At 43.0% G+C, this 26,955-nt stretch overlaps 1 protein-coding gene across 1 annotated transcript; it reads left to right on the top strand.

Annotated features, from left to right (window-relative positions):
• Window positions 1–102: 102 nt before the first annotated feature.
• Window positions 103–25,033, top strand: LOC134177424 (death-associated protein kinase 1-like). Its single transcript, XM_062644203.1, has 15 exons — window positions 103–200; window positions 317–409; window positions 470–568; window positions 8,674–8,775; window positions 8,894–8,986; window positions 9,048–9,146; window positions 15,167–15,268; window positions 15,387–15,479; window positions 15,541–15,639; window positions 21,506–21,568; window positions 21,630–22,271; window positions 22,328–22,516; window positions 22,590–23,526; window positions 24,251–24,517; window positions 24,576–25,033. Exons 1-14 carry the CDS (start codon window positions 141–143, stop codon window positions 24,481–24,483), a joined length of 2,904 nt encoding a protein of 967 aa, XP_062500187.1. The 5' UTR covers window positions 103–140; the 3' UTR covers window positions 24,484–24,517; window positions 24,576–25,033.
• The last annotated feature ends 1,922 nt before the right edge of the window (window positions 25,034–26,955 follow it).

The following is a 26,955-nucleotide window of genomic DNA, read 5'->3' as shown; positions in this document are numbered from 1 at the left end:
TTACACATTTTCTGTTGTTTATCGCTTGTTTCAGTGCATGTTTGATTGTGTTGTGATATTTTTTAGACTCACTACAATTGTTATTACATGTGTGGTAGGATGGCAAGAAGCCTTTTGATTTTGCTGTGAGAAGAGGTCACATGTTAACAGCTAATCGGTTGTTTTCAATAATGCAGTCAGTTGAAGATGTTGCATTAGAGGTGAGTAACAGTTGTCTTACAGCATAATGAGTGGATAAGTTTGTATTTTTGTTTGTATTTCCTTTTATGAAATTGATTTGTGACATTGATTCTCTTTCTTTGATTGTTGATAATAGAATGTGTGGAAGCTGCTGCAGTGGGCATGTAGGAATGAAGTGGATGTTGCAACAAAGATTGCAGAGAAGTTTTGTCAATCAGTGGAGAAGAAGGTGAGAGTTTTGACAATACTGTTGATTATGTGTGAAAGATGTTTTGTGTTGTGCATGCAGTCTGGTCGCACTTTACTTCACTTTGCTGCTGGACTTGATCATCGTGAGGCAGTCGAGTGTCTGTTGGAGAAGAAGGCTGATGCAGATGCTAAAGATAAGGTAAACAATATTATGAACTTTATGGTAAGAATATTATATCTTAAAACAGAACAAGCAGTGGAATGAAGTGTACAGTGAAGCTTTTGTTTGTTTAAACATGACAGTTGTGTTTTACTAAGCAAGTTAGTTGTGCATATGACAATAACACTTCAGTGTTATGTCTGTAATGAGGTGACTGACCATTGTCATTGTTCTAACTGCTACACTGTACTGCAAGGTCACATTGATACGTGTATACTTACTAAGACTCACATGAAGCAACCTACACACACACACACACACACACACACACACACACACACACACACACACACACACACACACACACACTTGACTTGACTACAACTGCCAGTGTCTTGCCACGTTGGCCCATATATGGGGAGAGCTGAAAGACGAGGTAGTTACTGTCTGTACTTATGTCTCTGTTTGTCCTTGAGCCACCGGAAGTGTCTTCCACATGTGCAAGACAGGGGAAGTTGACTGCTGTCTTTTCTGAACAGCGTTTGCCATGATGACAGTATTGCCGTTGGAATCCTGGCTTAGATTTGAAGTACCGTCCACATTGACTACAATGGCAGCAACAGCATGTCTTATCAGGCTCCTGTATCCGACTTGAAGTACAGTCAGTGGAGGCAAGTGATGATGACCGGATCGATGATAGAGTCGATGATGATGACATAATAAAGAGGAAGTAGAAGACACATTTAAACATTTATGTGCTGACAGGCCACCCCTACTTCTCAGCTACTGGTGACACTTGGCACATTGCACTACGCCTGGTTGTTCACACAGAGGCAGTTGGCGTTCCACAATACACTTGAGCTGTTTCATACCTGAATGACTTCGAAAGGAGCGGCAACACACAGCACATGAGAAGATCGTTCAGTAGAGGTACGTGTAATTTCAGCCTGACGTGAAGCTCGCCATTCTGCACGTTGCTGTGCCAGGTGATACCAATTCTCTAGTTTTAACAAGTTGAAGTCAGCCTGGATCCTGTCTTTCCATCTGAAGTGGGGGCCCTGAGCTGGTCTAGAATGTGACAGTCACCCAAACAATAGTTTCTTTTTTAATCGGATTGCAGGCATTCGAGCAACATGTCCTAACCACTGAAGGCGGCAGCAACGAAGGACGTCAGACATCAGACTTACATTGCCCCATCTTCGTTGAAGATCAGTATTGATAATATGTTGACGCTCTTGCATGGTCCCATCGAGTCACACCCAGAATAGTCCGGAGACACTGGTGGTGGAAGTTATCTGTGCTACTCTCATCGCATCGGAGTATCGGCCAGCATTCAGCTCCATACAAAAGCAAAGATATTACCCAAGCCGGGTACACCTTTCGTTTGGATTGAAGAGACAAGTTAGTATGTTAAAATACAACGAAGAAAAGCCAGGTACCAGACACAACAACCCTCTAGCATGGCTACTTTCACCAGAAAATCGTTCTTCTATGTGGGTACAAAGCGAGTTCAGTAAAAGAATTGCCACAGTTCTTTTAAAGTGCTCTTTCGGATTTTCGCTTGGTGTGTTGCTCCGATGTTTTGTAAGCTGGTCTTTCTGTGGACCGACTCTTGTACGCTGGTATTCTCAGCCAGCTGGGTTAGTTGATCATACCAAGAACTAAACGTCATGTCAAAATTCCTTCTAACAAGCTTGATACTTTGAAGAACTTTCTCAACCATTCTGCAAGCGTTGAAGATGTCCTGATCACGCTTTGGAGCTTTGCAGCAATCAGTTTTACTTCATCAATGATGTTCTTAGTAGTAATGAACACAGCAAGTGTCTGAAAAGAACAGAGTGAAACTTTCAGCCCTTGTGCTTTTGTTTTGGTGTCTTTGTCCCAATTCCAACTAACGTCAGATGAGGCTAGATCAGGAAATTTGCGAGGTGAAACAATGGCCTCTAGGAAGGTGACTAGAACTTTGTATAACTCTAAAAATACTTGAAAACATGTGTGTCGTTCCACTCATCGAGTCTTACATAGTCCAGGAAGCCTTGTGTGAGACGACTGGGGTAGATAAACCTTTACAGTCAGCTCAAACAGCGCCTGCCTCTTGGGACTTTTGGCTAAAACAGATACTCTTCCTTGATAACATCTATCAGGGACCTAACTTTGGGAATGTTACAAGTTGCTGCAATAGTTAGGTTGAGGCAATGAGCATAGCAATGCGTGTACATTGCTAGAGGGGCTGTCTCTTTGATTTTAGCTTGAACACCTGCCCTTGAAGATGACATTACTGCAGCCCCATCGTATGCTTGTCCACGGATGTTGGATGGATCTAAAGAGACTGACGTATCAGAGACAGATTCTAAAATACTTCTGCATATCGTGCTGGCATTCGCTCTCTCCAAGTACACTAAACTGATAAGGCACTCCCTGATATGCGGATCTCAAGGTGAAGACAGGTCCACAGACCTTAAGCACACAGACAAGATCTGTTGGTTCGCGTGTGGATCAGTAACTTCATCAGCTATGACAGTGAAAGGCAAGACATTTTGTCGGAGCTGTTTGGTCAACCGTTCTTTGATTTTGCACGCATATATGTGTATGATCTCGTTTTGGATAGTTTTACTTGTGTACTTTGCATTTCTTTTGGCAAGAAGAAGGTGCTTCTATAGAATAGTGTTTCCCTTTCCCAAGATCTGTAGTGTGGCAATAAAGTTCCCTCTGTTAACGTCTGGACGAGCGAAATCTACCTTGTCATCATGGTCATCTCTAAAAGCCAAACCCTGCTTAGCCAGGAACTTTACAGCTAAAACGGCTTGTCGTAGAATGACTTTGTTTTCTTCTGTTTGTTGAACTTGATGCTTTGTCAGCTGGCAATCTACTCTTATATCAGAATTATGTGGATTCTGTAGCTCTGCCTGCTCTCGTATAAAGAGCTCCGCCTGCTCTCCTGCATGATGATGCATTACAGTTCCCTAATGGCAAACAAGAATGCCATCTTTGCTAAGTGCGTTGGTGTATGGTTTTTTGGAAGGTGATAACACCAAGACTCCAGGTCTTCCTTCCTTAACACCTCTCCTTTCTGGCTGTTCAGGAAAGAGGATGCAATAGCGACAAACTCCTCCTCCAAGCACATTGCTGTATGAAAGGCAAGAAAATTGTTCTAGCCATTTTTGTTGGAAAGATACACTCCATGTTCTTTTCAGTTTCTTCTTAGTAACTTGATGAGAGTGGAGAACAGCAGAACGAGAAGGCTTGAAGTGTAATGAAAGATATTGCTTTCTTTGGGCATCTGGCGTTTCTTGTGCCAACTGCTTAAACAATCAAAGGAGCCACGTGCAACCTGTAGTAGGGCTCCTAGGTCAACTAACCCAGTTTCACTAGCAGAAGTAGAACATTCTGTGCCAGCTGACGAGACTAAGGAAGTTGTCAATGTTTCAGAATCACTCACATGACTGTCACGTGTGTGTCTATCTTCTGAACTGTGACAGCGCTGCTTCTTGACATTATCGCATACCGGTTCACTGGCAACTTGAACTTCTATGCTGGCTGACGAACCGTCTTTGTTAATGACCACACATTTCATTTTGGGAGAAGGATTGCTTTTCAATTCTAAAGCTCTGCATGAAGACGCATACAACCTATCAGTCTGAAAAATGGCTCATAACTACTATAAAAACGTGAAAGTAACCTTTTGAACAAAGCAGGAATCATGTTTGCATTGATTCCCGGAAGAGCACGAAGATATAGACGACACGTGGACCAGATAATGTGTGCTACAACAGCAAACAACACGTGATTTTTAAGCCTCGAGCTTCCATACCAATTTCTATACACTTTCTTTAATTTCATCAGTGGTAAACCACACCCATTGGAAAAAGGGGATTGCAACCTCGTGCATCCCCATCAGGATCCAGGCCTGCGTCAGTGTGCGTAAAGGAGTGGAAGCACTGTAACAGTCCTTGCCAAAAAGGTTTCGAGGCTTGCTGTGATTGTCAAATTAAAAAATGGCATCTCTATGACAATATATATATATATATATTATTTATTAGATATATCCAATTCTCTAGTACAATGACATTCGATAGATATGGGAAACTACATAAAATGTCAACTAAATTCAAACCTAAACTCTAACTTAAGAAACTAATGTGGGCATGCCTGGACACGCCTGAGTTCATCATCTAAAATAGAACCACCTTGAACAATGTTCAGTTTTTTCATCATCACATGAGCATTTACTTTCTGCAGTGTAACGGAAAACCGACGTCTCCAGTAGGTCTTGCAGTCAGCAGAGTTGTTCTTTTCTTCTTTATCTTTGGATTTGAGCGATGAAGTGTTCAGCAGACGCTCAGCGGAAACTCGACAGGTGCCAAAGTGCTCAAACACTACAGGTATGCATTTTGGTGCACTACCTCCTGGAAGAATCTCGTTGTCATATTTAGCATTTTTCATTTCTTCTCTTTTCTTTGCAGCAAATCCACTCAGTTTGGCGTAATTTTTGACGACCTCTTTACTCCAGGGATGGGCAAGTGAAATATTCATCTCCTGATCAGACAAAATACCGGTGTCGCATATGAGAATATCAGGTCTACCCTCACTGTTCAGATATCTATGTTTTGGTTCTTTCTTGTGGAGAACGGCCAGCTCTTTCAAGCATTCCGACCAAGAGCTTACAATTGAGTCATGAACCCAAACAGGACCTCCTCCGTGTTTACATGTCATGAGATGATGTATAGATAGATAGATAGATAGACAGATAGATGACTCCTTCACCCTTAGACCAGGTCAGTTACAGCATTCTAAAGGGCTGCCCATCACTAATACCTGCCCTGGTACATATCTACCAGCGATGCATTGATTGTGGTAATGTTCCAAGTGTATGGAAGAGAGCTGTAATTAAACTGATTTCAAAGCCAGGAAAGAGTGTCTCGTCCGACCCGTCATCTTTTTGTCCTATTGCCTTGACTTCAGTAGTGTGCAAAATCTTCACTTCTATTCTGAAAGATTATTTGTTTGATCATCTCATCAGCAACGGCTACTTGTCCACTTCCATTCAGAAAGGCTTTATCGATCATGTCAGTGGCTGCAAGGAGCACCAGTTTAAACTGGTATCTGCGGTCAGAGAGGCTAAAGTACACCAACGGTCTCAATCAGTCCTTTGGCTTGATCTATGCAATGCTTTCGGCAGCGTTGATCACAGATTGATTCATTTTGCCTTACGTCATTACCACTGTGATGACACTCTTGTAAGGCTGGTTTCTAATCTATACCGAGGTCTGCGAGCTCTGATTTTGACAAGTTCTTGGTGCACTCGCGATTTTCATTACGGTGTGGGCATATTTCAGGGCGATCCTCTGTCAGTGGGTATATTTGACATGGTTATGAATCTGTATACAAATGCAATTGAGCCCCTAGCATCTCGCTGTGCATATCAGTTTACATCTCTAGACCTTGGTTTGTTCAACTCGATATTTGTGGATGATGCAGCAGTTGTCACACGTGGAATCAAGGAAGCCGAGCTCGTATGTCAGAGAATTGACCAGTTTCTGGAATGGTCTGGTCTTCAAGCTAATGTCAGCTAATGTTCTTGCTTTGCTCGAAGGAGGCAACCCAGCCCAGCTGTTTTCGATCCGCAGCTCACTCTTCAGTCTCAGCCCATCCCATTCTTAACTGACAAGAAGAGTTACAGATACTTGGGGTTACCGATTTCTGCTGACTTGCATTGTGATGTCGTCAAGTCAGAGTTGCTAGATCATCTAAAGTACCTGTTTGCTCAGTCAACAAAACGGCGTTGTCCCGCTTCAGCAAATGCGGACTTTACAAGAAGGCTGTGTTACCTCGACTAGCTTGGTTACTCAGCATTTCTAATCTGCCTCTTTCGTGGATTCGAAGTCATCTTGATATGGTGGTCACGAGATATCTGAAGAAATGGGTTGGACTTGCTCACTGTGCCGCTGTATCCCGTTTGTTCTTGGACACCAATCGTGGTGGATTTCACCTTCCTCAACCTTCTGTTTTCTTCCAGAGTCTTCAGTCTTCTTGCCTTTTACGATTTACCAAGTCAGATGATATTTGTCTAAGAACTTTGGCTTTCGCAAAAATCAGTGACGAAGCACAGTCGTCATCCTCTCGATTCTTGCCTGGCGCCTTCTTGGCAGAGCACTCTCTTACATCTAGTTCTCTTAAAAATAGTCTGAAATTCATCAAGAAACAAACTTCTGAGATTAATTGTCAGAATCACTTTTGTCATTTATCGTCACTGTCAGTACAGGGTGCTACTGCAAGGTGTGAAGATTTAGAGGCTGCTCAGTGGTCAATATCAGTGAAGCATCTGCCTGACAATCTGTTCAAGTGGGCATTTAATGCTATCCAAGAGACTCTTCCAACTGCTCTGAACCTCTGTTTGTGGTAGAAGTCGGAGTCCAACCAGTTTTCCCTCTGTCAACAACCGGAGTCCCTTTGTCATGTCCTTAACGCTTGCCCGGAATTGTTGAAACTGGGTCTTTACAAGGAGAGGCATGACAATGTTCTTGCACTTCTTTACGACTTTATCAAGTCTAACATCTCTTCGGACTATCAAGTTCTTTGTGATCTGCCTTCTCTGCCCTATCAGTTTCCGAACGAAATAGCACTTACGACATTGCGTCCAGACCTAGTCGTTTACAGTTGCAAGTTGAAAAAGTCTTGGCTCCTTGAATTGTCAGTGCCGTTTGAGCCGGTGGCGGAAGATACTAAAGCTAGAAAACATCCACGGTATAAAGATCTTGTGCATGATGCCAAGTCCTCTTATCACACAGAATTGCTACAGCTAATTATTGGTTCAAGAGGTTTCATTTTCTCTGAAATGAAACAATCACTGGCTCGAGTGTGCAAGCCGTTCGAACGAGACATGGACATCCTTTATGACAACATCATTCAGGCAGTTATCAGAAGTTCCTATCGCTGCTGGAAAAACAGAAAAAGTGTTTGTCTTGTTTAACTGTTACTTTTGTTGCTTGAAATGTAATTTCTTCCCATTTTAGTTTCCTTTTAGTCTTAGCGGAATCATCGGTGTTACAGGAGATGCCAATCCTGGAAAGACTCCGCCTGCATTATAAGACGCTTATTGTTGTATTCTGTAGCAGATATATGACAATAAAAGAAGTTCATAGATACACACACACACACACACACACACACACACACACACACACACACACACACACACACACACACACACACACGCACGCACGCACACACAGAATTTAGAATACTACTTCAGTGCAAACTGGTGTTGACCAAGTATAGCATTTCATAGTGTAGCAAGCAATAGGTCTAGCTAGTTAGCTAGAATAATCTGAGCACAAAGTGGAGAAAGTAGAGAGTGCATGAGGTAGAGGAATCGCTGTAGATTCCATTCTCTGGTCAATCAGGTTGTCGACCTTAACCTTACTTGAAAATAATTGATGGATAGGCTTGTACCTTTTTGATATGGTCTTCTTTGACTCTGCCATTGCTGGATGGCGTAGCAAACGTCTTAGTTAAAAGTGATGGGCATGCGCACTTCACGTATCCACGACTACTCAACACTGGTTCTATCATACTGAAATGATGATGTGTATTATCAAAGAGATAGTCAACGTCGTCGTCAACATACTACTCTAATTAGATTTAAGCGGACTGTTTAGTAACTCAATTATGCTGTAGCTCTGCTTGAAGGTGAGTGGCACACCCAAAATGTTTGTCGGGATGATAGCCTTCTCTATCCCCCTGACGCTATGACTTCTACTGCTGAATGTCAACTGCAAAGAAACCACTGCGCTCAATGCTTATGTTGTACGGTAGCCTGAATGTTCACTTCCATGCAGTTGCAAAGTTTTGTATTGTGGAATATTTGATGACTTTTAACCAACCTGGACATGTCTGTTGTACTTGTTCATTTTACAAGAATTTCTTACATCAGTTTTGTTGAGGATCATTTCTTTTGTGAAACAGAGACAGATCACACACAGTTGGTCAACATAGATGATTTATTGAATTGTTGTGTACTTTAGATAGGTTTCTTTGTATGTAGATGTGGGATATTGTTACAATTGCTACAGAGTTACTAATTAGCACTTGTGAAGTCACGTTGTGATATTCTTACTAACTCATTACCATTCTCTGTGTGATAGGATGGCAAGAAGCCTTTTGATTTTGCTGTGAGAAGAGGTCACATGTCGACAGCTAATCGGTTGTTATCAATAATGCAGTCAGTTGAAGATGTTGCATTAGAGGTGAGTAACAGTTGTCTTACAGCATAATGAGTGGATACAGTTTGGTATTTTTGTTTGTATTTTCTTTTATGGAATTGATTTGTGACATTGATTCTCTTTCTTTGATTGTTGATAATAGAATGTGTGGAAGCTGCTGCAGTGGGCATGTAGTAATGAAGTGGATGTTGCAAGAAAGATTGCAGAGAAGTTTTGTCAATCAGTGGAGAAGAAGGTGAGAGTTTTCACAATACTGTTGATTATGTGTGAAAGATGTTTTTGTGTTGTGCATGCAGTCTGGTCGCACTTTACTTCACTTTGCTGCTGGACTTGATCATCGTGAGGCAGTCAAGTGTCTGTTGGAGAAGAAGGCTGATGCAGATGCTAAAGATAAGGTAAACAATATTATGAACTTTATGTTAGGAATATTATATCTTAAAACAGAACAAGCAGTGGAATGAAGTGCAGTGAAGCTTTTGTTTGTTTAAACATGACAGTTGTGTTTTACTAAGCAAGTTAGTTGTGCAAATGACAATAACACTTCAATGTTATGTCTGCAATGAGGTGACCACTGTCATTGTTCTAACTGCTACACTGTACTGGAAGGTCACATTGATACGTGTATACTTACCAAGACTCACATGAAGCATCCCACACACACACACACACACACACACACACACACACACACACACACACACACACACACACACACACACACACACACACACACACACACACACATACACACACACACACACACACACTTGACTACAACTGCCAGTGTCTTGTCACGTTGGCCCATATATGGGGAGAGCTGAAAGACGAGGTAGTTACTTTCTGTACTTATGTCTTTGTTTGTCCTTGAGCCACCAGAAATGTCTTCCACATGTGCAAGACAGGGGAAGTTGATTGCTGTCTTTTCTGAACAGCGTTTGCCACGATGACAGTTACGCCGTTGGAATCTTGGCTTAGATTTGAAGCACTGTCCACATTGACTGCAATGGCAGCAACAACATGTCTTATCAGGCTCCTGTATCCGACTTGAGGTACAATCAGTGGAGGCAAGTGATGATGACCGGATCGATGATAAGAGTCAATGATGATGACATAATAAAGAGGAAGTAGAAGACACATTTAAACATTTATGTGCTGACAGGCCACCCCTACTTCTCAGCCACCGATGACACTTGGCACATTGCACTACGCCTGGTTGTTCACACAGAGGCAGTTGGCATTCCACAATACACTTGAGCCGTTTCATACCTGAATGACTTCGAAAGGAGCGGTAACACACAGCACATGAAAAAGATTGTTCAGTAGAGGTACATGTAATTTCAGCCTGACGTGAAGCTTGCCATTCTGCACATTGCTGTGCCAGGTGATACCAATTCTCTAGTTTTAACAAGTTCAAGTCAGCCTGAATCCTGTCTTTTCATCTGAGGTGGGGCCCTGAGCTGGTCTAGAATGTGACAGTCACCCAAACAATAGTTTCTTTTTTAATCGGATTGCAGGTGTTTGAGCAACATGTCCTAACCACTGAAGGCGGCGGCGATGAAGGACGTCAGACATCAGACTTACATCGACTCATCTTTTGTCGAAGATCAGTATTGATAATATGTTGACACTCTCGCATGGTCCCATCGAGTCACACCCAGAATAGTCTGGAGACACTGGTGGTAGAAGTTATCTATGCTACTCTCATCGCATCGGAGAATTGGCCAGCATTCAGCTCCATACAAGAGCAAAGATATTACCTACGCCGGGTACACCTTTCGTTTGGATTGAAGAGGCAAGTTAGTATGTTAAAAATACAACGAAGAGAGCCAAAAGCACGTGAAGCAGTGGCAAGGTGACGATCTATTTCAGCACTAACTCTGCAGTATGGAGTCATCAGGCAACCGAGATAGACGAATGATGTAACGTGTTCAATCTCTTGTCGCTAAAAAAGAGGCCGTTTATTAACATTAGAAATACCCACACAACAAGTCGTGAACTTAGTCTTAGCAACGTTCACAGTGAGGCCAAATGATGACGCAACTGAGTTGGAAGTTGCTATGGCAGTTTCTCTCATCTGACGGGAAGATACTAGAAGAGCAGCATCATTAGCAAATTCAACATCAGATTAGGTCACATACTGATGTTTTGTTCGAGAACGATTAAACAAGTTACCATTTATGTTGTATGTGAAGCTGAAGTCTTCTCCGAAGTAATGTGGGACATCTCGTTACGCCACTTCTCAAATACTAGAGCAAAGTAAAGATTGAACAGAACAGGAGAGATGGCACAGTCTTGTCAAAGTCCATTATTAACAGCGATGCTTGCTCTGTGACCATTTCGTACACGAGCCAACATACCCATATGAAAGGATGACAATAACTGGATCACTTTAGTAGGCACACCGAGTATCTGTAGACCACGCCACAATGCCTTTCTCAGGACAGAGTCATAAGCTTTTTTTGAGGTGTATGAAGATAATAAACCCTGGTTGTCAGTGTTCATAAAGCTTTTCAATCACCTGCATCAGTGTGAAGGTTTGGTCAATACAAGAGCGACCTCGACGGAAGCCGCACTGTGAGTGAGTTAATTCCTTCTCAGCCAGTATTTGTAACCGGTTCTGAAGCAGCCGCCCCATTACTTGGCCAACGACGTCTAATAACGCAATGCCTCTTCAATTGTTGCAACAAGAGAGCACTCTTTTTTAGGAATACGCACCAACTCTGCATCACGCCGAGCCTGGGGAACATTGCCTTCCTGTCATATCTGATCGGCAAGTCTCAGCAATTGATCAAAGAAAGCCGGTCCACTGAGTTTCACCATCTCTTGCAAAATAACTGATTAGCCAAAGGCTTCGTTGTTAGACAGACTGGTAACGGCACTAGATATCTCATTAAGGTTAGGTGTTTCACCAGTTTCCTCCAACACACACACACACACACACACACACACACACACACACACACACGCACACACACACAAAACACACACACACACACACACACACACACACACACACACACAAAAAAAAACATACACACACACACACACACACACACACACACACACACACACAAATGGACGAATGTTGTTTGACGTCTACCTTAAGCTCAGTTGTGAAGATAGCTTTCCTTTTTCTAGAGACAGGGCCTTCATGCGCTATGTGGAGGCTTATGGCCAGCGCTACAATGCACCTGGAGCTTAATTGGCCACAAACAATGGCACTGACTATGGCGCAGGTCTGGGACTGGACACCAAGACCTACAAGTACTCGTTTTAATGTTATTTTGCCAAGCGGTCTTCTCCACTCCAGTCAGTGACCAGGTACTCATTTTATACTCCTGAGTCGAGAGAGGCAATTGTGTGAAAGTTTCTTGCCCAAGGAAATTATGTCATCACCGTGACTTGAACTTGCAACCCTGTAGGGTCTCCATGCAACAGCAGATTGGGTACGCCAGGATATTGGGTATGGTTGTACCAAATTTCCTAGAAGAATAAGTATGACTCTAGGAAATACGGTACGGTCTATATAGTAGCCAGAAGGAGCAAATTTACCTTTCCCTCAACCAGTCTTGTGAATGCAAAATACTTCACTTGAGTGAGCAATGGCAATGTGTGTATACGTAACACCGGCTGCCGACTGCTCCTTCCACTGATCGTAGATAGAAGCGTATGCTACTGCCCTTACGAATTTGTCTCAACTCCTGTTGGCAACGCCGGCAAAGGTGGTGAGCAGCTAGTATACCGCTGACTGGATGCTTTGACCTCTCCAGTCTCGTTGCTTTCTTCATCTTAGAGCCTCCATTTTTAGACGCGGACTTGATTTCCTAGGCTCACAGGCAGGTGTACAGGGTACTCATTATTCTTATACCTGCACACCCCATTTTTTACTACACCGGATGTAATCACTTATAGTTTGACTCTCTAACCAACTGAGCACACACACACACACACACACACACACACACACACACACACACACACACACACACACACACACACATGAACAAATGTCAAGCCCTCCACATCATTTGACGTTGACTTTAAGGTCAGTTGCGAAGATAGCTCCCCTGCCTTTAGAGACAGGGCTCCATGCGCTACTTGAAGGCTTAGGGCCAGTGCTACAATCCACCTGGAGCTTGGCCGGAGTCATCCAGGAGCACTGACTGTGGCACAGCTCTGGGACTGGACACCAAGGCCCACAAGTACCCGTCTGCTGCATGATGTTACTTGCTTGATGTTACTTGCATGATGCCAAGCCAGTGGTCATGTCCACTCCAGTCAATGACCAGTTACTCATTTGTACTCCTGAGTTGAGAGAAGCAATTGTGTGTAAGTTCTTGCTTAAGAAAATTATTCCATAGCTCGCCATCCCTGTGACTTGAACCTGCATGCAAGGTCCCGGATGTTTTCATTCTCCAAATGCACTCTCTAACCACACAGCTACACACACACACACACACACACACACACACACACACACACACACACACACACACACACACACACATGCATACCAGATATAATTTAAAGTCTTTTGAATATGCTATTTCCTCAATCTCGTGACTTGCAAGTTTTGTTTTTGATGGTTCATAACCAAATTATTACTTGTTATTGTCACATTAATGTGATTAATTAATTAAATAACATAACTATTAAGTTACACAATAAACGATAACGGTTACAATAAACGACTACGGTCATCCAGGGTAACTCCATGAATATCTAACCCTGTTCAAGAGTGAAGCGTCTTACCTTCAGTATAGGATTTCAATTTCTTCTACTATTAGTAAACTACTTGACGTAGGATCATGAGTTTCATAGCAAGTCGATTGCTACTTGAATGGACATCCGGGAAGGCGAAGCAGGTAGCAACAAAAATGCCTTCTACACTGCATAACAACCTCTTACGGTACAGTGAAAGATCTAATAGGTATGCCTTGTTTGTCGCTACCACTATAGATGCAGTAGCGAAACGTACTCAAGCAAGCAATTGGTACCATTTGTAAGTCATAGTTGCCAGAACAAAACTCTGTTCACAAAGTTGTCCCACCCACAAGATTAGCAGCCAACGAAAGTTCTGAATTATCTCAAGAACGATTTAGATTTCAGAGATGGTTGCCCACATGGGTGTGTATCAAATTACTCACGGAGTTATCCCGGATTACCCTACAGAATTCTCACTCCCCGTTCACCAGCATAGCGTGGTCCTCAAGTTTGGGGGCTAATAAATGAGACTGCAAACCACGGGCATTTTTTACTTGCAAAGTCACACCCATTTTCTACTTTTTACTTTTCTCGCTCACAGTTTGTAGACGTTTAAGTAAATAATATTGATTTCAGGTTACAAATAAACTGTGGGACTGAGTGCCGTCAGTGTGCGTAAAGGAGTGGAAACATTGTTACAGTCCTTGCCAAAAAGGTTTCAAGGCTCGCTGCGATTGTCAAATTGGTTAAATGGCATCTCGATGACAATATATATGTACATATAGAATCTAGAATACTAATTCAGTGCAAACCGGTGTTGACCATGTTTAGCATTTCATAGTGTAGCGAGCAATAGGTGTAGCTAGTTAGCTAGAATAACCTGATCACAAAGTGGAGAAAGTAGGGAGTGAATACAAATCATAATAGGTAGAGGAACCACTGGAGATTCCATTCTCTGGTCAATCGGGTTGTCGACCTTAAACTTACTTGAAAAATAATTGATGGATAGGCTTGTACCATTTTGGTACGGTCTTCTTTGACTCTGCCATTGCCGGATAGCGTAGCAAACGTCTTAGTTAAAAGTAATGGGCATGCGCTCTTCACGTGTCCACGACTGCTCAACACTGGTTATATCATACTGAAATGATGATGTGTATTATCAAAGAAATAGTCAACGTCGTCGTCAACTTGCTACTATACTTAGGATTAAGCAGACTGTTTAGTAACTCAATTATACTGTAGCTCTGCTTGAAGGTGAGTGACACGTCCAAAATGTTTGTCGGGATAACCTCCTCTATCCCTCTGACGCTACACCACTGACTTCTACTGTCAAATGTCAACTGCAAAGAAACCACTGCACTCAATGCTGATGTTGTACGTTAGCTTGAATGTTCACGTACATGCAGTTGCAAAGTTTGTATTGTGGGATATTTGGTGACTGTTAATCAACGTGGACATGTCTGTTGTACTTGTTCATTTTACAAGAATTTCTTACATCAGTTTTGTTGAGGATCATTTCTTTTGTGAAACAGAGACAGATCACACACAGTTGGTCAACATAGATGATTTATTGAATTGTTGTGTACTTTAGATAGGTTTCTTTGTATGTAGATGTGGGATATTGTTATAATTGCTACAGAGTTACTAATTAGCACTTGTGAAGTCACGTTGTGATATTCTTACTAACTCATTACCATTCTCTGTGTGATAGGATGGCAAGAAGCCTTTTGATTTTGCTGTGAGAAGAGGTCACATGTCGACAGCTAATCGGTTGTTATCAATAATGCAGTCAGTTGAAGATGTTGCATTAGAGGTGAGTAACAGTTGTCTTACAGCATAATGAGTGGATACAGTTTGGTATTTTTGTTTGTATTTTCTTTTATGGAATTGATTTGTGACATTGATTCTCTTTCTTTGATTGTTGATAATAGAATGTGTGGGAGCTGCTGCAGTGGGCATGTAGGAATGAAGTGGATGTTGCAAGAAAGATTGCAGAGAAGTTTTGTCAATCAGTGGAGAAGAAGGTGAGAATTTTCTCAATACTGTTGATTATGTGTGAAAGATGTTTTTGTGTTGTGCATGCAGTCTGGTCGCACTTTACTTCACTTTGCTGCTGAACTTGATCATCGTGAGGCAGTCGAGTGTTTGTTGGAGAAGAAGGCTGATGCAGATGCTAAAGATAAGGTAAACAATATTATGAACTTTATGGTAGGAATATTATATCTTAAAACAGAACAAGCAGTGGAATGGACTGTACAGTGAAGCTTTTGTTTGTTTAAACATGGCAGTTGTGTTTTACTAAGCAAGTTAGTTGTGCATATGACAATAACACTTCAGTGTTATGTCTGCAATGAGGTGACCATTGTCATTGTTCTAACTGCTACACTGTACTGCAAGGTCACATTGATACGTGTATACTTACCAAGACTCACATGAAGCATCCTACACACACACACACACACACACACACACACACACACACACACACACACACACACACACACACACACACACACACACACACACACACTTGACTTGACTACAACTGCCAGTGTCTTGTCACGTTGGCCCATATATGGGGAGAGCTGAAAGATGAGGTAGTTACTGTCTGTACTTATGTCTCTGTTTGTCTTTGAGCCACCGGAAATGTCTTCCACATGTGCAAGACAGGGAAAGTTGACTGCTGTCTTTTCTGAACAGCGTTTGCCACGATGACAGTTACACCGTTGGATTCTTGGCTTAGATTTGAAGCACCGTCCACATTGACTGCAATGGCAGCAACAGCATGTCGTATCAGGCTCCTGTATCCGACTTGAGATACAGTCAGTGGAGGCAAGTGATGATGACCGGATCGATGATAGAGTCGATGATGATGACATAATAAAGAGGAAGTAGAAGACACATTTAAACATTTATGTGCTGACAGGCCACCCCTACTTCTCAGCCACCGATGACACTTGGCACATTGCACTACGCCTGGTTGTTCACACAGAGGCAGTTGGCGTTCCACAATACACTTGAGCTGTTTCATACCTGAATGACTTCGAAAGGAGCGGTAACACACAGCACATGAAAAAGATCGTTCAGTAGAGGTACGTGTAATTTCAGCCTGACGTGAAGCTCACCATTCTGCACATTGCTGTGCCAGGTGATACCAATTCTCTAGTTTTAACAAGTTCAAGTCAGCCTGGAGCCTGTCTTTTCATCTGAGGTGGGGCCCTGAGCTGGTCTAGAATGTGACAGTCACCCAAACAATAGTTCCTTTTTTAATCGGATTGCAGGCATTCGAACAACATGTCCTAACCACTGAAGGCGGCGGCGATGAAGGACATCAGACATCAGACTTACATCGCCCCATCGTCGTTGAAGATCAGTATTGATAATATGTTGACACTCTCGCATTGTCCCATCGAGTCACACTCAGAATAGTCCGGAGACACTGGTGGTGGAAGTTATCTATGCTAGTCTCATCGCATCTGAGAATCAGCCAGCATTCAGCTCCATACAAGAGCAAAGATATTACCAACGCCGGGTACACTTTTCGTTTGGATTGAAGAGGCAAGTTAGTATGTTAAAAATACAACGAAGAGAGCCAAAAGCACGTGAAGCAGTGGCAAGGTGACGATCTATTTCAGCACTGACTCTGTCGTTTGGAGTCATCAGGCAACCGAGATAGACGAATGATGTAACGTGTTCAATCTCTTGTCCCTAAAAAAGAGGCCGGTTATCCACATTAGAAATACCCACACCACAAGTCATGAACTTAGTCTTAGCAACGTTCACAGTGAGGCCAAATGATGACGCAACTGAGTTGAAAGTTGCTATGGCAGTTTCTCTCATCTGACGGGAAGATACTAGAAGAGCAGCATCATTAGCAAATTCAACATCAGATTAGGTCACATACTGATGTTTTGTTCGAGGATGATTAAACAAGTTACCATTTATGTTGTATGTGAAGCTGAACTCTTTCCAGAAGTAATGTGGGACATCTTGTTCGCCACTTCTCAAATGCTAGAGCAAAGTAAAGATTGAACAGAACAGGAGAGATGGCACAGTCTTGTCGACGTCCATTATTAACAGCGATGCTTGCTGTATGACCATTTCCAACACGTACATGATCCAACATACCCATATGAATGGATGGCAGTAACTGGATCACTTTGGTAGGCACACCGAGTATTTGTAGACCATGCCACAATGCCTCTCTCAGGCCAGAGTCATAAGCTTCTTTGAGGTGTATGAAGATAATAAAACCTGGTTGTCAGTGTTCATAAAGCTTTTCAATCACCTGCATCAGTGTGAAGGTTTGGTCAGTACAGGAGCGACCTCGATGGAAGCCGCAGTGTGAGTGAGTTAATTCCCTCTCAGCCAGTATTTGTAACCGGTTCTGAAGCAGCCACCCCATTACTTGGCCAACGACATCTAATAACGCAATGCCTCTTCAATTGTTGCAACAAGAGAGATCACTCTTTTTAGGAATGGTCCGCTGAGTTTCACCATTTCAGGCAAAATAACTGATTTTCCAGGGGCTTTGTTGTCAAGCCCGATTCACAGTACTGACGCTGACATTCAGCTGAGCGTCAACGTCAAAGACATCGCCTTGACGCACGCAGCATCCTTTGATGTTGACGCAGACGCTGACACTGGAATAGGATTTATTTCTATTCCAGGATCAGTGTCAGCGTCAACGTCGGCGTCAGCGTTGTACTATGAAGTGGGCTTTAGACAGACTGGTAACGGCACTAGATATCTCATTAAGGTTAGGTGTTTCACCAATTTCCTCCAACACACACACACACACACACACACACACACACACACACACACACACACACACACACACACACACACACACACACACAATGGACAAATGTTGTGTGACGTCTACCTTGAGGTCAGTTGTAAAGATAACTCCCCTGCCTCTAGAGACAGGGTTTCCATGTGCTACGTGAAGGCTTATGGCCAGCGCTACAGTGCACCTGGAGCTTAATTGGCCACAGACAATTGACTATGGCGCAGCTCTGGAACGTGACACCAAGGCCTACAAGTACTCGTTTTGATGTTAATTTGCTGAGCGGTCTTGTCCACCCCAGTCAATGACCAGGTACTCATTTTATACTCCTGAGTCGAGAGAGGCAATTTTGTGTAAGTTTCTTGCCCAAGGAAATTATGTCATCATTGTGACTTGAACTTGCAGCCCTGAAGGGTCCCCATGTAACAGCAGACTAAATACGCCAGGATATTGGGTATACAGCTGTACCAAATTTCCTAGAAGAATAAGTATGACTCTAGGAAATACGGTACGGTTTATATAGTAGCTGGAAGGAGCAAATTTACCTTTCCCTCAACCACTCTTGTGAATGCAAAATACCTCACTTGAGCAATAGAAATGTGTGTATACATAACATCAGCTGCCGACTGCTCCTTCCACCGACTGTAGACAGGATAGAAGCAGATGCTACTGTTTTACGAATTTGTCTCAACTCTTGTTGGCAACACCGGCAAGGGTTGTGAACAGTATACCGCCAACTGGATGCTGCTGCCCCTACAGTCTTTTTGCTCCCCTCATCCTAGAGCCTCCATGTTTAGACGCGGACTCGATTTCATAGACTCACAGACAGGTACACAATATTCGGTACAGGGTACTTGTTATTCTCATATCTGCATACCCAATTTCCTAGTACATCAGTTGTAATCACTTATAGTATGACTCTCTAACCAAACTGAGCACACACACACACACACACACACACACACACACACACACACACACACACACACACACACACACACACACGCACGCACACATGGACAAATGTCAAGCCCTCCACGTCATTCGACGTCGATCTTAAGGTCAGTTGCGGAAATAGCTTCTCCTGCCTCTAGACACTATGTGCTACGTGGAGGCTTAGGGCCAGCACTATAATCCTCCTGGAGCTTGGCCGGAGTCATCCAGGGGCACTGACTATGGTGCAGCTCTGGGACTGGACACCAAGGTCCACAAGTACCTGTCTGCTGCATGATGTTAGTTGCATGCATGATGCCAAGCCAGCGGTCTGTCCACCCCAGTCAATGACCAGGTACTCATTTATACTTCTGAGTCGAGAGAAGCAATTGTGTGTAGGTTTCTTGCTTAAGGAAATTATGCCATAGCTTGCCATCACTGTGACTTGAACCTGCAACTCTGCAAGGTCCTGGATGTTTTCATTTTCCAAATGCACTCTCTAATCACACAGCTACACACACACACACACACACACACACACACACACACACACACACACACACACACACACACACACATGCATACCAGATATAATTTAAAGTCTTTTGAATATGCTATTTCCTCAATCTCGTGACTTGCAATTTTTGTTTGTGATGGTTCATAACCAAATTATTACTTGTTATTGTAACATTAATGTGATTAATTAATTAAATAACATAACTATTAAGTTACATAATAAACGACTACGGTCATCCGGGGTAACTTCGTGAATATCTAACCCTGTTCGAGCGTGAAGCATCTTATCTCCAGTATAGGATTTGAATCTCTTCTACTATTAGTAAACTACTTGACGTAGGATTATGAGTTTCATAGCAAGTCGATTGCTACTTGAATGGACATCTGGGAAGGCGAAGCAAGTAGCAACAAAAATGCCTTCTACACTGCATAACAACCTCTTACGGTACAGCGAAAGATCTAATACGTATGCCTTATTTGTTGCTACCACTATAGATGAAGTAGAGAAACGTAGTCATGCAAGCAATTTGTACAACCATTCGTAAGTCGTAGTTGCCAGAACAAAACTCTTTTCACGAAGTTGTCCCACCCACGAGATTAGCAGCCAACGAAAGTTCTGAATTATCTCAAGAACGATTTAGATTTCAGAGATGGTTGCTCACATGCTGATTGACAAAAGGCTACTGCTCCATACGGTACTGTAGTAAGATCAAGCAACTACAACACTCATACGTGTCAATATACGGGCGTGTATCAAATTACTCATGGAGTTAGCCCGGATTACCTTACAGTATTCTCACTCCCCGTTTCTGCGTAGCATGGTCCTCAAGTTTGGGTGTTAATAAATGGGACTGCAAAGCACAGGCATTTTTTACTTGCAAAGCCACGCCCATTTTCTACTTTTTACTTTTCTTGAAGACTCTGATTTTCCTAGAAGGCTGTTTACGAAATCATTTTTGTACCGTTCTGGTCTAGACTACAAGTAGAGTCACGCGCTTCGCTTGCTCTGTGGTCTGGAAGTTTGAGGCTAAAGCCCTGGTGTGCTCAACATGGCCAAGACCTACGAATCTTTGATGATGGTTCTTCCTTGACAACCAGCTGACTGACTAGCAACAGCTAGTTAGTATTGTACTTCTGTAAGATGCTTACATGTCTACACACCAATGGAGCCACCATTATCATTGTTCTAATTGCTATTGTACTACTATTAGGTCTTTCCATACATATACTGTTACTTATCAAAATCTCAGAAGAAGCATCATACAGTAACTGCTGTCTGTCAGCCAATATTTTATTCACTCAACACTTTATATAGTGCTTGTGCTCACTTGGAGTAATGTTTGTCTAGGAAAACTTCTATACAAAACTTACATTAGTTAATACAAAATTACTCCAAGTAATTTTAGTTAATACAAAATTACTATTAATTTGTGTTAACTAAAATACACATTAATATTATTTAATATTAATTAATTTAATAAAATTTAATAAAAAATACTATTAAATTTGTACTAACGAACTTACTTCAAGTAAGTTAGTTAATACAAAAATACACATACACGAAATTACATAGATGAGATTTTATGTGTAGAAATTTGTAGAATTACAGAAACATCATGATTGACAAATGATGTCTATTATTTTCTTTTAATTAAAAAGGGAAATCACAGCAAACAAGGTTAAAGAAATGGTGAAAATGTGTTAGATGTGATAATTTCTATTATCTGCGATAGCATTTCTCATGTTTGTATTATTCACAAACATCTGTTATAGACCAACTTATCTTATTTGTGTGTGTTATGTTGTCAGGATGGTAAGAGTCCACACCAACTTGCTGATGGTGAACTGAGAAGACGACTGATGAAAGCAATAGTGAGAAGTTTATGTAGTGAGATATGGTGGTATGTGTAGAATGGATGGTTTGTATTGTCAGGATGAACAGAAGTATGCTGTTCTGTATGCCGAGGGCACAGTGAGACTAGAAATCATGAAATTGTGTTTCATTGGTAAAGAAGGAGCAGGAAAGACGACACTCATGAAGGCTCTCCAACGAGGATTGTTGAAATGGATTTTTGCAAACGAGAATCAAGCAGATGACCCAACATGTGAAGAGGAACGCACAATTGGTATCAACGTGATGACAGTCGATATTCCAGGAGTGGGTCGCTTGTCAGTGTGGGACTATGCAGGTCAAGGGCAGTTCCACAAAACACACGGCCTTTTCTTTTCCTCCAACTCGTTCTTCATCCTGCTAGTGAGTCTAGTGAGAGGAAAGGAAAGAAGACTGTGCAGTGTTGAGGAGTTGCTAGAAGAGCTTCAGTATTGGCTCTCATTTCTCAGAGCCAGTTTGGATGCAGAGTTTATACCCACAGTGTTGATAGCTGGCAGTCACATAGATTACTGTCCAGGGCGTGAGGGTGTCTTGCAGCGTGTGGTCAATGACATGCGTGAGCTGTTCAAAGGCAAGATCAACATCATTGAAGTTTGTTTTGTTCTCGACTGCAGGAGGAGCAGGTCACCTGAAATGAAACAACTAAAGAAAGTTCTCTGTGATGTGAAGCAGCAGTTGCAGCAGGTGATCATAATTTTGTTAGATCTTGTTGCTTGCTGATATAGAAATTTATGTTTCAGTCTGCTCCTTTGTATCCTCGTCTTTGTCAGCCAGTCGTGTCCAAGTTGCTTCCTTCTCTTCGTAAGAAACAAGAAGATCCGTTCATGGAGAAGGCAACACTCATGGAGAGGATTGAGCAGGAAGCATGTCCAGGACAAGAGAAGAAGGTTGTAGAGAAGGTAGTTGATTTTTTAGATGATTCAGGAGAGGTGAGACGACGAGCAGATGTTTAGTTGTTGTACTTGTGTATGTTTGTGTAATATTGTTGTGATGTGTGTTTAGATTGCTGTTGCCGGTGATGTGGCAGCTCTCAATCCTGCATCTCTACATCATTATGCCATCGGTCCTCTCATTGCTTCTGAGGATTTTAAGTGGCACGTCAAGTCTGAAAGGAAGGATGGCACAGTAACAAGAGAAGAAGCAGAAACGGCAATCAATCGTTTCCGAAAAGATCAGAGGATTCAAGTTCAACTCAACACAGATAAAATCCTTGCAATGAGTAAATCTCTTGGTATCTGCTTCGAAGTGGAAGGCAGAGACGACACGTACATGTTTCCAGCTCTCTTGCCTCCTAAGGATCTGTCTGTCATGTGGAAGAGAGACGAGAGTAAGAAAGTGTATGTCGGTCGACGTCAAGTGTGCAGCAGTCAGACGACCATCTTCAGTCCATCTGCATTTGGCATGTTTCAATCTAAAGTTTGCACTACATTAGATAAGAAAGCACAATTGTGGAGGAATGGAATGATCACAACACAAGGTGATACAGTTCAATTTCATGTCGAGTGTTTGGTTGCCATGGTAGATCCTGTTCGTTCTGTCGACTTTGTCTGTCGTGGAGGTATGGCAACAGAAGCAAAATGCATTTCCCTGCTCGACACTGTCATGTCTCTTTGGAGAGATACGTTAGACAGATACAGTCCAGGCACTGACTATGAGACTGAATATCTGAGCAGAAAGCATTTAGAGGAACACAAAGAACTGAAACAAGTTGCTGTTTATGCTGAAGAGAAAATCCAGAAAGCAGTAGCAACAGGTGAAGGAGCAAATGCTGTTGTAAAACAAGTAGTTGGTGATGAGCGAGTTGTAGAAAGTCTTGGTGACTTGCTTGTCGTACCAACTGAATACTCTAATGTTACTGTGACATCTGATATGGAAATGAATGTTCTAAAAGAATTAGGACTGGAAGAAGCTTCTCATTTCAGTCAAAGTTACCAAGCAGGTAAATTTGTTCTCACATTTGCATGAGATTGTAAGAATACTGGACTATCACAGGCATACTTGTTTGTATTCCAATGTACTCGTTTCTATGTCATTTCGTTCTTAATTAACTGATTGAGTTATGTCACACTATAGTAGGGTGCTTGCTGTGTTAACTCGTGCCATGAGTGCGCTCTTTGTGCAACACTCAGTACGGGGAGTTAATTAAAGCATAGTCAGCATATCAATATGTCTTTAACTTAACATAGGTAAGCTGCATGGTTGCAGTACACATGTACCAAAGAGCATGCAGCACATCAAAGATAACCAATATTGTGTGTGTTGTTTCGCACAGAATTCTGTTTTAAGAGTGAGAACAAACTAGGACACACTACTGAGTACTCTATCAACCTTCAGCACTACCATCATGTTAGTTAATAGTACAGATATTCAACATTGGAATGTAGCTTGAAGTTTATGGAATTTTAGTGAACACCTTAACTTGTTTAATTGCTGGCTGGTGATTTTATTGTGTCAAGTATCATGTTTGAATTAATGTGTATATTTACTAATTGTGTTAATTGATGTGAACCACTAAAGTAGGCAGCTAAACCGTGTTCTAGAAACAAGTGAACTATTGTGCTATCCAATACAAGCTATTGATTTGGCATCCATCGCTGGTGTCCATACACATGCATGCTAATTCAATTTGTGTGTCTATATCACACGATATGGTGTGTGTGTAGGAAACATGCCTGACTTTATTTCTATAAGAAATGCTGTTGCTAAACACTACAGTAGCAAGTGGTATGAGATTGGGCTGATGACATTGGAACTCACAGATGATGAGATCAGAAATGCAACACATGACATACTTTCTCCTACTGGTAAATTGCTTGCTCTCATTGAGGCAAGGAGGACAAATGTTGGAGGAAAAAAGACAGCAGAGGACTTGTGGAGTATGGTTTGTAATAGCTGAAGAAATGGATGGTACTGTACATTGAAGAAAGGAGGTGAACTTGTGTATGTGAAATAAATTGCTTGAAATTAACAAATTTGTTGTTATACCAGAGGCATGAAACACTAGGGTACAGTAAACGCCGTGCGTAGACCAAGGGACTGACCAACCACGCGCACTAGAGTTAGATTGTTATCGCTGGTGACTGTCAGGAGAGGGTATGTCATCAATTATGTAAGCGTGATAATGTGCACATTGCTATACAACACAGGAGCTATACAGGAAACAGGGCGCTAATGAATACAATGACGTCGGACCAGCGAAAGTATATAGAAACGTGTGTACTACGTTTTACAATGCCACTCAATAGTCTGCTGGTCTACCAGGGACCCTGTTTACATCTGATAAGATACATAATAAACTAATTACCCAACTGACTAAAGAAAAACGACTTAGAGTATTAGAACATAGTCTCTGAACACAAGACAGAGACTTCCATTTGACAGCTCGTCTGTACTCTAGAGAACGCTTGTACTGTATGCCTCCGTTCTTGGTATTTTAACATACAACATATCTGATAGTGACTCCGCCCCTCACCCTAACCCTCACCCTCACCCTCACCCTCACCCTCACCCTCACCCTCACCCTCACCCTCATCCTCATCCTACGCCACCCTCATCCTACGCCACCCTCATCCTACGCCACCCTCACCCTCACCCTCACCCTCACCCTCACCCTCATCCTACGCCACCCTCATCCTACGCCACCCTCGCCACCCTCACCCTACGCCACCCTCACCCTACGCCACCCTCGCCACCCTCACCCTACGCCACCCTCACCCTACGCCATCCTCACCCACCCCTCACCCTCACCCACCCCTCACCCTCACCCACCCCTCACCCTCATCCACCCCTCACCCTCACCCTCACCCACCCCTCACCCTCACCCACCCCTCACCCTCACCCACCCCTCACCCTCACCCACCCCTCACCCTCACCCACCCCTCACCCTCACCCACCCCTCACCCTCACCCACCCCTCACCCTCACCCACCCCTCACCCTCACCCACCCCTCACCCTCACCCACCCCTCACCCTCACCCACCCCTCACCCTCACCCTACGCCACCCTCACCCTACGCCACCCTCACCCTACGCCACCCACACCCTACGCCACCCACACCCACCCCTCACTCTCACCCTCACTCACCCCTCACTCTCACCCTCACTCACCCCTCACTCTCACCCTCACCCACCCCTCACCCTCACCCACCCCTCACCCACCCCTCACCCTCACCACCCCTCACCCTCACCACCCCTCACCCTCACCACCCCTCACCCTCACCCACCCCTCACCCTCACCCACCCCTCACCCTCACCCATCCCTCACCCTCACCCTCACCCTCACCCTCACCCTCACCCTCACCCTCACCCTCAAAATGCGCATGCGCAGACTCCACGTGATGTGCGATGGGTAATTTGCACGTCCACGCAGCTCAGCGTCCAACGACGACGCTCGACATAGGCGTTCCTTCACCGCCTCCATTGACTGCGCCTCCTCCGACGGCGAGTGCGAGCTCCGGTGAGGCGTCTGAGAGCGTGAGCGGAAACGGCGACGAGAAGAGGAAATTGAAGAATCCCGGAGCGTAGGACGAACTGCACAGGAAAGCAAAAGGTAAGTGATGAATGTCTCCAGCTTTTAGTTACAGCGTTGAATGAAAATTTGAATGGAGGTAAATATGCTAACGCGCGTTAAGGTAATATAGCAGTTGAATTCAGATAAGTCTGAGTGACTGAGTTATACATATAAATATGTGTCTAATAAATTCTATGTTTTCGAGTAACTGAATAAATAATTACTGGGTTTTTAATTTTTAAATTTTTAGTTTTTCATTTTTTACTTTTTTTATTTTGTTGTAATTGATGGTTTCATATGCAGAAGTTTGTCCTGTGCCGTTGGGTGGTTGTAAGTTACTTATAACGAAGGGCTTGAGTCCTCACTTCTCAGTTAATCACACACTTATGCTTGAACAACAGCAGCCGTCTTCATATACATTTGGGACGACATACGTTGGAGCTAAGCAAGTCAGTCCAGTTGAGGTGAAGAGTTTTGTTTAGCAGCTGCAGTTTTGTTTGTTGGTTTGTGTGAGTGTGTGGGTGTGGGTGTTAGAAGTGTGTAAGCACTAGGTGGTAGACGGGCGAAGGCGAGCTAGCAGTGACAGTAGATTGAGATGGGATGGGAACAGATAATGAAATCGACACAGGTGTTGACAGTGGTGGATGACATCAAATTGATTGCTTGTGTGCCCAGATGTAGCATGGCAGTCTCTTGAGCGTGTCGGTTCTGGAGGATTTGACCTTCTCTGGCTTACCATCTGGTTTCTGCGATATCTTCAAATGTCATCATCACGATAAACCATCTCGGGTCAACAGGAGTGCCACTCCTAGCGTTTGGGAGCGAGCCTACGGCAACGTGTTTCTTTGCGACGAACACCC

Source organism: Corticium candelabrum, chromosome 3 (genome assembly GCF_963422355.1).
Source record: "Corticium candelabrum chromosome 3, ooCorCand1.1, whole genome shotgun sequence".
NCBI lineage: Eukaryota > Metazoa > Porifera > Homoscleromorpha > Homosclerophorida > Plakinidae > Corticium > Corticium candelabrum.
Note: the sequence above shows the minus strand (reverse complement) of the source record. Positions and strands in the feature narration are given on the sequence as shown.